General features: G+C 41.6%; 1 protein-coding gene across 1 annotated transcript in view; it reads left to right on the top strand.

Moving 5' to 3' along the window:
* Positions 1-15,870, top strand: part of plxna4 (plexin A4) — a 612,214-nt gene that overhangs the window by 577,475 nt on the left and 18,869 nt on the right. The window contains exon 30 of the mRNA XM_003220748.4: positions 6,815-7,027. Coding sequence (XP_003220796.1) covers positions 6,815-7,027 — 213 coding nt within the window. The remainder of the gene's footprint in view (positions 1-6,814; positions 7,028-15,870) is intronic.

Raw genomic sequence — 15,870 nt, 5'->3', positions numbered from 1 at the left:
GCACTAGATGGTTCTTGTGGTCTCTTGCAATGCTTATGATTCAAAAAAAACTCTTCCCCATATAATGCTATCCTGCTCAGTGGTGTCCTTATTCCACCCACATGGAAGAGAAGATCTTTAGCCTCCTCTTTGAAATTCAGAGGCACGTTTTCAAATTGCAAGCAGGTGAGATTGGGATTGGTCCACCAATACATCTCCTCCTTTTTGCAACCTGGCAGAATGATGATACATCACAGAGTCCCTTTAAGAAAGAAAGAAATCCCAGGCAACTCGGTTCGCTCTGAGCTAATGAAACATTAGCATATTATTAACATCATCTGTGGCACTAATCTACATCTGATTCAAGCCACTCAGACTAAATGAGCAGGAGGTTTATTTAAAAGTGAGGGTGTGGGAGGGGGATGACACTGAAAAAAAAGGCTGATCTTTTCTTAATCAGATTTGTTTAATTCCAAATCAGTTTCAAAAGCTTCATCCTTTCCCCCCAAATTTTTTTTTAAAATAGTCCTCTGTTGTTTAGGGGAGAATTATCCCTTCAGTCATATGAATTTGGAAAGGAAATAATGCAGGGAAAAACAAGTGGGAATTTCTAAATAGCCAAGAGATTTTGAGACCTGAACTTCTACATTGTTTTTTCATAGTATCCATTACTATGTTGGTTTACTTACTGGTAATATGATGTGCTTGTGTTGAATCACAAAGTAGCATAATGGGATGTGCAATTGAATGTGCATAGATGTGCACAACCAAAGGATGCAGGCATAACTCCAGCTGTGTCTACACTGTAGTTTGACACCATCTTAACTGCCATGGTTCCACTGGAAGTTATCACAGAATTGTGCTGGAGGACTTAGCAAATTCCCAGAAAGGTTATCTCTCTAGGAATCTAAAGTCCTGTAGAGCAATTATTTTGTATGCTGAGGCCGTAAGTCAGGTATTTCAATGACATTCCATCATATCTATGGTTTCAAGTAACTGGGATCAAGCTGAGAACCTTGTGGGTGTTACTATATATGAGAATTCCTGTAGCTTGTATCAAGCCTGTAGTTTTTAAATGGAGTCTGGATGGCCATCTGTCAGGGGTACTTTGATGGTGCTTTTCCTACATGGCAAGAGGTTGGGCTAGATGGTCCATGTGGTCTCTTCTAACTCTATTATTCTATAATTCTATGAAATGGAAGCATTTTGGAGGAGTTGGTAACCCAGATACCTTCCAAATGTTTTGGACCAATATTTCCTTGAACCAACCAACATGTCCAGTGGCCAAGGGTTGTGAAAAGCACTTGGTTGCATTCTCTCCTACAGTGACTAGTGGATCCCAGGTCAATGGAACACTTGGTCTGTTCTTGTTTAGTTCATACGTGGTTTTTTTGTTTTTGTTTTTTTGGAGCCTCTGGTGGCCGGTGGCCTAGTGGATAAAAGCTTTGTTACTTGAAGGTTGGGTTGCTGACCTGAAGGCTGCCAGGTTCGAATCCCACCCGGGGAGAGCGCGGATGAGCTCCCTCTATCAGCTCCAGCTCCATGCGGGGACATGAGAGAAGCCTCCCACAAGGATGGTAAAACATCAAAACATCCGGGCGTCCCCTGGGCAACGTCCTTGTAGACGGCCAATTCTCTCACTCCAGAAGCAACTCCGGTTGCTCCTGACACACACAAAAAAAGTTCATACATTTAAAAAGCTATACAAGATGTCGAAGCATTTCCTTAAGGCAGCGTTTCTCAACCTGGGGGTTGGGACCCCTGTGGGGTGTCAGAGGGGTCGCCAAAGACCATCTGCAAACAGATATTTTGATGGTCTAAGGTGTTCACATTTGGGCATATTGAGTATTCGTGCCAAGTTTGGTCCAGATCCATCATTGTTTGAGTCCATAGTGCTCTCTGGATACAGGTGAACTTTTTTTTTTTTCGTGTCAGGAGTGACTTGAGAAACTGCAAGTCGCTTCTGGAGTGAGAGAATTGGCCATCTGCAAGAACGTTGCCCAGGGGACGCCCGGATGTTTTGATGTTTTACCATCCTTGTGGGAGGCTTCTCTCATGTCCCCGCATGGAGGTGGAGCTGATAGAGGGAGCTCATCCGCACTCTCCCCGGGTGGGATTCGAACCTGGCAGCTTGCAGATCAGCAGCCCAACCTTCAAGTCACAAGGCTTTAACCCATTACTCCACCAGGGGCTCCACAGGTGAACTACAACTCCCAAATTCAAGGTCAATGCCCACCAAACCCTTCCAGTATTTTCTGTTGGTCATGAGAGTTCTGTGTGCAAAATTTGGTTCAATTTCATCGTTGGCGAAGTTTAGAATATTCTTTGATTTTAGGTTAACTACAACTCTCAGATGACAAAATCAATCCCAATACCACCAGTATTAAAATGTGGGTGTATCGGGTATTTGTGCCAAATTTGGTCCAGAGAATGAAAACACATCCTGCATATCAGATGTTTACATTATGATTCATAACGGTAGCAAAATTATAGTTATGAAGTAGCAACGAAAATAATTTTATGGTTGGGTGTCTCACAACACAAAGAAGGTTGAGAACCACTGCCTTAAGGTGAACCTATTACAGGGCTTTCTTGGCAAGGTTTGTTCAGAGTTTGCTATCATTTCCTCTGAGCCTAAAAGAGCAGAAGGTTTGCCCAAGATCCCCCAATGGGTTTCCATGACTGGGTGGAGATTCAAACCCTGGACTCTCAAAATCCTAATCCGGCAACGAGTCCACTACGCAAAGGTCCCAGAATGTGCTCCAGACTTTCAAGATCCTGTGTTGTCCAAGGCCTTCATGGCCGGAATCACTGGGTTGCTGTGAGTTTTCCCGGCTGTATGACCATGTTCCAGAAGAATTCTCTCCTGACATTTCGCCCATATCTATGGCAGGCATCCTCAGAGGTTGTGAGGTCTGTTGGAAACTAGGCTTATATATCAAGATCCTTATCCAGGATTTGCTTTGCATGATACTGAAAAAAAAAAAAACCCTAATATGATTTTGGCCATTAAAAAGATAATAAACTAAATCTTCTTTCCATTACCCTTAGCATTTTGCAAAAATGGAAGAGATATAGTGTGAAAATTGTGCCATTTTTCTCTATGACCAATCTTCCAGCCAAAGAAGGGTCCTCTGCACAAAGTCATTTACACAGCAATAAGAATTTTGAAAAATGTATTAACCTTTTCAAATACCCGCTACGTGAAGGTGAATCAAATCAGGATTTACATCCCTACTGTCGAATGCAGGCTTGACTTTGCTAGCCCCAAAGGAGCAATGAGTTGTTGTTGATGGTGATGATATTGTGTAATTAGATACTGTCCTAATATAATTATCATCAGCATCTCATTTGGTTCCCACATGTATTACCAATCTGTGAATGTTGGGATATCCCATTGTATCAAAATGCTCAGTTAATATTTTGTGTTCAATTGACTCATCAAGGGGATAGACCAGGCATGGGCCAACTTGGGCCCTCCAGGTGTTTTGGACTCCAACTCCCACCATTCCTAACAACCTCAGTCCCTTTCCTTTCCCCCCTTGGTCACTTAAGCTGAAGTTGGAAGTTACGAGGGTTGAATGAAAAGTAATGCCTCCACCTTCGTAACTCCTCAACAGATGGCAATACTGGTCTGCGGCAGGTCCTGACTTGTTCAGTAGACTCTCCTCTACAGTGAGTTCCATTTGATGGGAAGCCTTAGCATTGAACGGTTGTGTTGTTAAAGTGTGAAGTATGGAACCCTGCGCAGACGTGCAATGTGACTTAAGCAATGTGCAGTCACTGAATTCTTCACAGCAGAAGGTGTCACCCCAAAGGAGATTAATCAGAGAATGCACACTGTTTATGGTGATTGTTTTGATGTGCGTACTGTGCGTCGATGGGTGAGTAAGTTTAAAGATGTTGAGGTGAGAACAAACAAAGAGTTGGATGTCCTGTGACAGTAACCACCAAGTTTCACAAGCAAAAGGTTGACAGATTGATTTGTCGTATCACTCAGAGAGAATTTTCAAGCATAATTGGCATTTCACAAGAACGTGTGGGTCACATAATTGCTTTGCTTGGCTATCGGAAGATCTCTGCACGATGGGTCCTGTGAGACCTTGGTTGCGGAAACAGAGTGTCGACTTCTTCCATGAGAGCTTCAGAAAACTTGTTTATTTATTTATTTGTTTATTTATTTATTTACATCATTTATATTCCGCCCTTCTCACCCCGAAGGGGACTCAGGGCGGATCACATCACACATATTAGGCAAACATTCAATTCCCCTTTAACACAGGACAAAGACAAACAAACATAGCTCTGAGCGGGCCTCGAACCCATGACCTCCTGGTCAGTGACTCATTGCTCTCCCGTCTGCGCCACAGCCCCGGGCCATCGGGGCTGTTCATCGTTAGCAGAAATGTATCCCACATGTATCTGGGATCTGGTGATTATGTGGAAAAGTGAATAGTGGTAGTTAAAGAGCACATTCTAAGGATTATTTCTGCGTTTGATTTATTAAAGCATTCCCATCCAAACCCAAGTAATGAAGGTGGAGGCATTACTTTTCATTCAACCTGCGTAGTGCTGAGCAGAGAGATAAAGTTTTCTTCATTGTGATGCCTTGCATTATGTATTTCTCTGTCTGGAGGAATCTTTGGGCAGCGAACGCAGTGCTAACACTCTTTATTTACTAAAGACCTTCCAGGACATTTCTGAAACTGGTTTGAATAGGATGGTGCTTTTATTGGCTTTTCAGAGTGCGATCATTATGTCATACTTCATTGCCTCTGGAGTATTTAAAAATCTATTTGAATGCACTGTACTTTATGTTAGATATATTTCATCAGCAGCCTTCTCAGTTCTTGGCTAATAGGTGGCATATAAATTGCCTAAGGAAATAAAAATGTTTCCATATGCCATTTGGCTGCCCGGGTTCAGAAGCTAAGGACTGGTATGAATTTAAATAGATTTGTGGCTTTTTCTGCTTAAGATGGATCGTTCTTTTCAATAAAAAAAACAAACAGATTTTTATATGCTCTTTTCAGGGGAAATGGCATGCATTTATTTTTTAAAGTCTGCTTCGAAATCTCTTAAATCAGGGGTGGGCAGCTGGAACTGAGACAGTGACCATCTGGGGCATGAAGGACTAGGGAACATGTCTTCCCAATGTGTCTAGAAAATATATTTGAGATGTCATAAGAATATTATGGGGGGATGCATGTGGTCCAAGAGCTTGCACTTTGCTGATTCCCATTCTATTATTTTATTTGTTTGCTGGTTCATTTGTTTTAAATATGGATTGGCAAACAAGTTGGGCTCTCCATCCTTGTAAATGATCTTGTTCTGTACCTTCATTTCTGACTTACGGTGATGCTAAGGCAAAGCTATGTTTTGGTTTTTCTGAGAGATTTCTTTTGAGGCTGAGAGAGTAGTACTTAGACAAAGGTCACACACTGGGTTTCCACAACTGAGCAGAGTTTTGGACCATGGTTTCCTGGATTCATAGTCCAATACTCTAGACTACTACACAATGCTAGCTCATCAATAGCCTTGGATGTGTACATGTCTTCATGTTGCCTATATGGTGACCCCATGAATTTCATAGGATTTTCTTAGGCAAGGAATACTTAGAAATAGTTTTGCCAGTTCCTTATTATTTACAGTATTTATATTCCGCCCTTCTCGCCCAGAAGGGGACTCAGGGCGGATTACAATGAACATATACCCTGTTTCCCCGAAAATAAGACATCCCCTGAAAATAAGACCTAGTAGAGGTTTTGCTGAATTGCTAAATATAAGGCCTCCCCTGAAAGTAAGACCTAGCAAAGTTTGTGTTTGGAAGCATGGCTGCCAAACAGAACATCTGAGCATGCAAGATTGGCAAATGTACGTACCATAGATTGTTGTACATGGAAATAATGGTAGTAACAAGAAATTCTTGATAGGATTTACAGTTTGTCTGGTCATGCTGGTTTGTGATGACAACTAATCTACAGTATATAATAAATGTTCTTTTTTTTTCAAAAATAAATGTGAATTTTTCTTCATGGAAAAATAAGACATCCCCTAAAAATAAGACCTAGAGCATCTTTGGGAGCAAAAATTAATATAAGACACTGTCTTATTTTCGGGGAAACACGTTATATGGCAAACATTCAATGCCATCAGACAAACAACATACAGTATAAACACACACACAGGCAATTTTAACATTTCCAGCTTCATGAGGGTATGCTCATTTCCAGCCACAGGGGGAGCTGTGACTTCATCATCCATGAGTGACACCGAGTGCTGTACTTCCTTATTCCTTTCCACGTGCTGCTGGCAGTTTTATGGTTTTGTAAATTAGTTAAATTAGCTTCCTGCATAAAGCATACCTAAATTTCCTAGTTGACAGATGCAACTGTCTTTCAGGCTGCTTAGGTAAACAGCAAGCCAGGCTATTTAGTGGTTGGGGGCTTAACTCGACCTGGGCTTCGAACTCATGACTTTTCGGTCAGTAATGATTTATTGCAGCTGCTTACTAGCCATCTGCACCACAGCCCGGCCCTGATAGACACCAACATGCATTGTGGTGTATAGGGAGGAGAAGAGCACAACAGGCATCAGAAGTGCCCAATCTATATCAGACATGCCTAATGTATAGTCATACCAGAACACTCCTGGTGTAATCTGAATGTGTAACTTTGCCATTCCCTATCAGGATTTTGTTGTGGTTCATCAATATAGCTACAGATTAATAAGATGGTAATGATGTAGGAACTTGGCTACTGAACTGAATGCTCACTCAGCTATTTTATGCGTATTATTCATGTTAGTTTCTTTCTTCCTCCCTCCCTTCCTTCAGCTTGCCTCTAAGATTTTGGGTGAACATGATCAAAAACCCACAGTTTGTCTTCGACATCCACAAAAACAGCATCACGGACGCTTGCCTGTCAGTGGTAGCGCAAACCTTCATGGACTCCTGTTCAACCTCAGAGCATCGTTTGGGCAAAGATTCCCCATCGAATAAGCTGCTTTATGCCAAGGATATACCCAGCTACAAGAACTGGGTGGAAAGGTATGTGCCTCCTTCTCTTGAATGGCTTGGTGGGAATCACTTAATGTATTTTCTCATCATAGGTATATGGAATGAAGAAAAAGGTATATTGCTTCTTTTCTAAATCTCATAGTCACAGGCCAATATCGCCAAGTAACACATGCAATAGTTTGAAATAAATTATCTGAGCATTCCATGATTTCATTTAGGCTGGGAAGGTGTTAGATTCCACACATAATGTGTCCAGAGAAAGTCAACCAAGGTAGTAAAAGATTTGCAAAACAAACAGTTGTGGGAACTGGGTTCATTTAGCCTGGAGACAGAAAAACTGATAGGTGATGTGAGAGTTTTCTTTAAATATCTGAAAAGCTGTCATGTGGATGATAGCATGAGCTTGTTTTCTGATACTCTAGAAAGCAGAATGTAAGCAAATCACAAGATTTAGAAAGGATTCAAATTGCATGAATGAAGATGTCAACCAACCATGAGGAAGAACCTGTGGGTGGTAAGAGCTGTTCATTGGGAGAATAATATGCCTCAGATAGAGTGGACTCATCTTCATTTGAGGTTTTTTAACAGAGTTTGCATGGCTGTTTTTCAATGAAGCTTTAGCAGAGGGTTCCTCTGTGGCAGACAGTAGAACTAAGTGGCACTTGTGGTCCCTTCCAACACTATCATTTTATGATGCAACTTCAGATGTCAGCTCATCTGCCTTATCAACATCTTGTGTCCTTTACTATACATTCCTAGAGAAAAGCAACATTGAGTCACGAGTCCTTTAAAGGCTAGCAACTGTGGTGAGCTTTCACTTGGGGGTATCCTTAACAGAAGATAAGCTTTTCAGTGCTTCTTCTTGTTGTTATGTGCCTTCAGGTTGTTTCCAGCTCATGATCTCTAAGGGGACACTTTCATTGAGTTTTCTGAAGCTAGGACTGGAACTGTCCAAGGTCACCCAGTGGGTTTTCATGACTAAACAGAGATTTGAAATCTACTCTCGAGGATCCTAGTCCAACACCCAAACCATTACACATGTTGGGCATGATAAAATACAAGGGGTGGCAAACTGTTATAATTACCCAACCTTAAGCCAGTAAAGCTCTTGGTCATAGGTACCCTGTTTCCCCGAAAATAAGACATCCCCGAAAAATAAGACCTAGTAGAAATTTTGCTGAATTGCTAAATATAAGGCCTCCCCCGAAAGTAAGACCTAGTAAAGTTTTTGTTTGGAAGCATGCCCAGCGCCTGCCGAACAAAACATCAGAGCATGCAGGATTGGTAAATATACATACCAGCTGTACATGGAAATAATGGTAGTAACAAGAAATTCTTGATAGGAGTCACAGTTTCTCTGGTTATGCTGATTTGTGATGACAACTACTGTACAGTATATAATAAATGTTCATTTTTTTGTTCAACAATAAATGTGAATTCTTCTTCATGGAAAAATAAGACATCCCCTGAAAATAAGACCTAGAGCATCTTTGGGAGCAAAAATTAATATAAGACACTGTCTTATTTTCGGGGAAACACGGTAACAGGAGACCAAGGATTCCACAATATCTGGAGGACCATTCCCAAAGCCATCAAATTAGAAGAAGAAAGATACTATGTCAGCATTGGAAAGATTACATAGAATCATAGAATCATAGAATAGTAGAGTTGGAAGAGACCTCATGGGCCATCCAGTCCAACCCCCTGCTAAGAAGCAGGAAATCACATTCAAAGCACCCCCGACAGATGGCCATCCAGCCTCTGCTTAAAAGCCTCCAAAGAAGGAGCTTCCACCACAGCCCGGGGCAGAGAGTTCCACTGCTGAACAGCTCTCTCTCACAGTGAGGAAGTTCTTCCTGATGTTCAGGTGGAATTTCCTTTCCTGTAGTTTGAAGCCATTGTTCCGTGTCCTAGTCTGCAGGGCAACAGAAAACAAGCTTGCTCCCTCCTCCCTATGACTTCCCCTCACATCTTTATACACGGCTCTCATCATGTCTCCTCTCAGCCTTCTCTTCTGCAGGCTAAACATGCCCAGTTCTTTAAGCCGCTCCTCATAGGGTTTGTTCTCCAGACCTGTGATCATTTTAGTTGCCCTCCTCTGGACGCTTTCCAGCTTGTCAACATCTCCCTTCAACTGTGGTGCCCAGAATTGGACACAGTATTCCAGGTGTGGTCTGACCAAGGCAGAATAGAGGGGTAGCATGACTTCCCTGGATCTAGACACTATACTCCTATTGATGCAGGCCAAAATCCCGTTGGCTTTCTTAGCAGCCGCATCACATTGTTGGCTCATGTTTAACTTGTTGTCCACAAGGACTCCAAGATCTTTTTCACATGTACTGCTGTCTAGCCAGGCATCGTCCCCCATTCTGTATCTTTGGACAGCAAGAGTTGTAAACAATGGAATAACTGAGTAGTAGAGCCTCTTTCTTTGGACATCATTCAGGAGTGTTTTACCTATGCACTCCCTCATGCCAAGGGTTAGTCTAGATGGCCCTTGCAATCTGTTCCAGCTCTGTATGGAAGTGTATGGTTCTATGAATCTAAATCTAAGGGCAGTGTGTATCTCCCTGAATATTGGAAGGTGTCTCTGTATGATTTAACTAAGATGGCTGTTGCCTTCATGCACCGCTTGTTGTGCGCTTCCTGACAGTGTGTAGCTAGCTGAACACTGTTGGAAACATCTAGCAGGGCTCTCCCTCTCCTCGTTTTTCAGTTATTTTTTCACGTTTAACTGGAAAACGTTTACCGTTGCCGTTTATCTCAGCTCTATTTTCACACCGCAAGATTTTTTAATTGGAAGTGTTGAAATTGGTTTTGGTCCTAATTTCTCTTGAGCTGAAAAGGCTGCTTAGGGGATGAAAGGAGTGTGTGAGAGAGAAGGGAATGTAGCTGAAGAAAAACGAGGTGAGCCATTGTGGAAAATAGAGGAGCCTGTGGATTCCTGAGATTAGTTAAAGTAACTTCCATGCCACGTGACAAATTATATGGCAGGGACAACAAGGGGAGATTCTCTAGATTTCTGCAAAGCAAAAACAAAAGTGAACAACTTGTTTAGCATTTCCAAGATCATAAGTTGGACTCATGACCAAACAGGACCCCCAAAACTACATTTGCAGTCTAGCAGCCAGCAGAACTGTCTTCGTTTGGTTCTGATCATGTCCCTGGGGAATGACCGTTGTGGGAAGAGCGTCAATGATCTCTTATGCTTTCTATTCCTTATCTGCTGATGACAAGGAGAACAATTCAAATGTCATTCTCCAGCAATCCAATATGTAGGGGCATGGAGATATACGAGGGTTGAATGAAAAGTAATGCCTCCATCTTCGTAACTCCTCAACAGATAGCAGTCCAGGTATGCAGCAGGTACTGGCTTATTCAATAGACTCTCCTCTACAGTTCCATTTGGCAGGAAGCCTTAGCATTGAATGGTTGTGTTGTTAAAGTGTGAAGTATGGAATCCTGCGCAAACGGTCAGTCAATGCGACTTAAGCAACGTGCTGTCATTGAAGTCTTGACAGCAGAAGGTGTCACCCCAAAGGAGATTCATCAGAGAATGCAAGCTGGTTATGGTGATTGCGTTGATGTGAGTCCTGTGTGTCGTTGGGCGAGTAAATTTAAAGATGTTGAGGTGGGAACATCTGACTTGCGTGTCAAACAAAGAGTTGGACTTCCTGTGACAGCAAGCACCAAGTTTCACAAGCAAAAGGTTGACAGATTGATTCAGGATGATCGTCATATCACTCAGGCAGAAATTTCAAGTATAATCAGCATTTCACAAGAACGTGTGGGTCACATTATTGCTTTGCTTGGCTATCGGAAGATCTGTGCACGATGGGTCCTATGTGACGGCTTCAGAAAATTTGTTCATCATTGGCAGAAATGTATCCAATTGTCTGGTGATTATGTGGAAAGGTGAAGAGTGATAGTTAAAGAGCATATTCTAAGGATTATTCCTGTGTTTGATTTATTAAAATACTCTCATCCAAACCCAAGTAACGAAGGTGGAGGCATTACTTTTCATTCAACCCTCATATTTAGGGGGCAGAGATGCTAGCTGCAAGGTAAGCTTTTTGGGGGTTTGAATTGTCATATGGAGTCAATGCAAAGTGAACTCGTCATCTTAGATACATTGATGATGCAGGATCTCAACCAATATGTACAGAATATTTTGTTTTCACCCACATGTAAGTTCCTTGAATCTTTATGTCAATTGTACTATAGATATATTCAGGTCACCATTATGTAGGCAATGTTTCACATGGACCTAAATCCTATTGTTAATCCTGATGACAGTTGACCCATTAAATCAATTAGATTTAGCTGTGAATTAATACACGGTTCAACAATTGATCCAATGGATCTTCTCTAATTGGGACTTAGCAACTGATTTCCAGCCATGCGGTTGTAGTGTTTCCTCTGTATATTTGTACATTTCTGTCTGACTCCAGGTAAATATTCTATTGCAAGATTCAGAGAAGAAATTGATGTATAAAAGTGTTCTGCTCTATTCATTTCTCTGAAATATACAAATCTGATTGTTTTGCTTTAAAAATATGGAGTGAAGGAACAAAATGCTGCACAAATGCCTTATTATGACACATTTAGTTCCGCCTACAGCACACTTTAGCTGTCATTCCTGAGTCACACAAAGCTACTTTGTTGTTTTAACCCACCACTTTGGTGCTTAAGGTGATGGGCAAGGTTTAAAAAAAAACAGGTGGGTTTTAGGTTGGTGGAAGTAGAGGATTACAACTCCCAATATCCTCACCTACCTGTTGAAGATATTGGGCATTGTGGGATCTATAACCGCCACAATGTTTGCCTCTAGCTCCTTCTGGAATACAGGCCAAGTGTGGTTTTGTCATTGTCATGTTTCATCTTCTGATCTGAAGAAAAATATGCTAAAAGCAGGTTAAGGATAGATTTCTCCGTTCTCAGACTGTCAGGAAAATCCTTCTTATTACGAAGCAACAAATATATTTGTTTTGGCACATGAGAATAGAGCATGAGTTTGCAAACTAGAAAGTAAAAAAAAACCAGTCCTTGAAAGTAGCTGTTTTCCCTCCTTTAAAAAAAAATAAAGTGTGGAAACTAGAGCATAATAAGGTAACTCCATGGGGGCCTCTAGGTTGCTAAGAAACTGTGTTCATAGAAATAAAGTCCCCAGACAATCATTTTTGTTAAAAAATAATAATTTTTGTTCAAATCAGAACCCAATATTGGCCAAGCTGAGAGGAACTGGCTTTAATGCAGAGGTTTTTAGCCAGCTCTGGTCTCCTCTCCCTGACAAATGAGTTTTCCAAGGCCCAGAAAATGACCACTAAGGACTATCTAGGAGCAAGAGAGAAATTGAGAGCTTACATTATAACAGCACACCAAGGCCAGCTCTTGAAATTTAACTAGTGTACTGTCCTGCGAATCAATGAGAAAAAGGAGCTGGTTGAACCGGAGAAAAATTCAATTAAAGACATGCCAAGATGTGAGAAGAGTTGATCTGTTAAGTAGAAAGAGCACCCCGCCAAGAAAGCAAAACAACTACAATGTGCCTATGAGTATCACTGTTGTGTGCCTTCATGACAATTCCAAATTAGGGTGACTCTAGGTTTTCCTGGTGAGATTTGTTCATAGGAGGTTTGTTATTGCCTACCTCTGAAGTTGAGAAACATGGGGTTGTTGTGTGTTTTCCCGGCTGTATGGCCATGTTCCAGAAGTATTCTCTCCTGACGTTTCGCCCACATCTATGGCAGGCATCCTCAGAGGTTGTGAGGTATGGAGAAACCTTGCTTAGTTTCCTTGCTTAGTTTCTCCATACCTCACAAACTCTGAGGATGCCTGCCATAGATGTGGGTGAAACGTCAGGAGGGAATACTTCTGGAACATGGCCATACAGCCCGGAAAACATACCATAACCCTGTGATCCCGGCCATGAAAGCCTTCGACAACACATTGAGAGACATGACTTGCTGAGGGCTTCCACAGACAAGCAGAATTTGAGTCCATATCTCCAGAGTCATAGTCCAATGCTCAAACCACTGTGCCACAGTCACTCTGCCTCTAAGGCAATAAGTATTAGTGCCAAATCATAAGGTAGTGGTTCCAAACCTTTTGTTCCCAAATGGTTTGGACTTCAAGACTCGAAAGTCAGAGACAATGTGCCCAATTCATAAGCATTCTGGGAAATGAAGTCCCAACTATCTAGAGGAGCAAAGATTGGAAATGTCTCGTCACTGGTTTTCATGCTTAAAACACATTCAAAAGTGGTATATCATTGCTTCCTTCTACACCCGGTATGGGCAAACCTGGGCCCTCCAGGTGTTTTGGACTTCAACCCCCACCATTCCTAACAGCCTCAGGCCCCTTCTTTTTCCCCCTCAGCCGCTTAAGTCCAGAATTTGGACTTTCACCTGACTTTGGGAAATGCCAGGCCTTTTGGCATTTCAGGACACATGCTCCCATATCATATACAAAGGCAAGCCTTTTCCTTTCTGATCTAGGATTGCTTACACTATGTTACAACATTTGAAAAAAAATTATGTTCCTGGTTTGAAGGTGTTATTTCTTATTTAATTGTGTAGTGCTTACTTTGAAAATAGTTGTTATACTCCAAAAACTTCATTCTTGTGCCTTTTTTATTGTGTCTGGTGTGAGAGAATTGGCCGTCTACAGAGACGTTGCCCAGGGGACACCTGGATCTGTTTTCTGGGAGGCTTCTCTCATGTCTCTGCAAGCTAGAGATGACAGACAGGAGCTCACCCTGTCTCAAAGATTCAAACAGGCAACCTTCAAGTCAGCAACCCAACCTTTAGGTCAGCAGTTCATCCATTACAGGGGTTTAACCCATTATGCCACCATGACTCCTGTTTTTGTGCCTGGGGATAGTACTGTTACTTCCTTCAATTTAGGTACTTCGTTTGCAATTTTCCTTAATGAAAATATGCCATTTTTAACCTTTCAGTGTGCAGACCACAACAAAGTTTTTGCAGTTTAAAAACTTTTTCCTTGTTTCTATGATAGAACCAATTAGGAAATGACATTTACAACCTAGGAACAAAAAGTGTGTTACATAGTGTTATGAGTTTTCAGTGCCCAGTGGAGTTGGAAGCCTTTCCTCACCTGATTGGTAGAAGCAGTTGCATAACTATGTCATTCCTGTAATTGTATCTCCTGTCGGCAGCACATGGACTCATTACAAGCTTTTCATATGCTAAATGGTTATTAATGAGCAGGCTTCCCAACCAGCAGCAGCAACCACAACACAAGTCCTCCACGAGGCAATTAGCTCCATGTTTGAGCTGAAACCTGGACCACCCTGGTTGCTTTCAGGCCTGAACGGAGACAGTCCTTAATGAAGTGGCACTTTTTCTCATTTGAGGAGCTGGAAGGGACTGTGATGAGGAAATGACATCAAGGCAGGGCCTCCTTCCTTCCAACTGTGGCCCACGGCTTCACAGGAGGGACTTCTCTCCAGACCAGTCTTCAGAAAACACCAGGGTTTGACATTTTGACATTGTTGCCTTCCTGAAATGTCTGGGGATTTTATCCTCCTGCAGTAATATTGCTCTGAAATGTTCATCTAAAGACTTAAACAGGCACATCCAGATATTGAAAGAATTACTTTTGGTACAACTGCTAGAAGCTATCAATAATAACCTATATTCATTTCAGTAAACTCTGGGGGCCAATGCAAAGCTGAGACAAAATAAAATAATTTGTCCACTTTTTAGAAATAAGTATAAGCCCCATATCCACAGGGATATGTTCCAAGCCACCTCTTCATGGATATCTGAAACTGTGGATAATATTAAAGCCCCTTATTTGAGTTGGAAACATTCCATAAACAGCAGTGGGTGACCTAGAGAGACCCACATCTGAAATGCAATATTCTTGTAGTGTGTGTAAGTGAAACCATGGATATCAAATTCCTAAATAAGGGAGCCGTGCTGTATTATACTTTAAAGACTCTGTCTGGCAACATGGGCACTGAATGGGATTCGTAGTCCAAAAAAGGAACTTTTCCAAGTTATAACTTTTAGCATGGCCCACAACTAATGCTATATAGATATATATGTTATTTATATCTTGCTTTTCTCCCTCATGGGACCCAAACTGCCTTACAACATTTTAAAATCACATAAACAATAATCACGTAAATTGTATAGGTGTGAGTGTTCTTTATACCTGAGGTCTTGTTTAAATAGCACTTTTTTAGTTTAGGGAGAATGACTTGTTTTCAATGACAGAGCAGATGGTATGCATCCAAAATATATTTTCTGGTCTAGTGAATTGCAGCTATACATTTGAAACTAGAGTTATGGACCTGGAATACTCTGTATTCCATAAGATAAGGGCATGTTTGTTGCTAAAATCATTAATGTCCCCCATGCCCACTTTAATAGTCTGTAGCCACCTCAGCAAATGAAATGTTTTAAACTACTAAAGAGGACAATGTTTCCTTTTCCCCCTTTCAGTTAATGGGAAAGTGACAATCAGAAGCAGGTCCTTCTTACAATTCCTAGTTGCTGACTAACTTTATGGCAGGAGAGGGCTAGAAAACCCATCCTTTTGTGCCTCAAATGGCAGATGACAAACCGCCTGTGTTCAGTGTGGATGCTGGCTGTTAGGTTCAGCTCAAACTAAGAGACATTACTGAATTATTCATGCAAAACGAAGTCATATATTGACAACACATTCCCAGCATCTACTAAGAGGACTTTGGAAAACTCCTGTCTGAAATCCTGAACAGCTACTGCCAATCAGAGGAAATGTTAAGCAAGATACAACAGTGCTGTGATGTGGAAGATAGCAGCCATGCAGTCATGCCGGCCACGTGACCTTGGAAGTGTCTACAGACAACGCCGGCTCTTCAGCTT

Source organism: Anolis carolinensis, chromosome 5 (genome assembly GCF_035594765.1).
Source record: "Anolis carolinensis isolate JA03-04 chromosome 5, rAnoCar3.1.pri, whole genome shotgun sequence".
In the NCBI taxonomy this organism is placed as follows: domain Eukaryota; kingdom Metazoa; phylum Chordata; class Lepidosauria; order Squamata; family Dactyloidae; genus Anolis; species Anolis carolinensis.
Note: the sequence above shows the minus strand (reverse complement) of the source record. Positions and strands in the feature narration are given on the sequence as shown.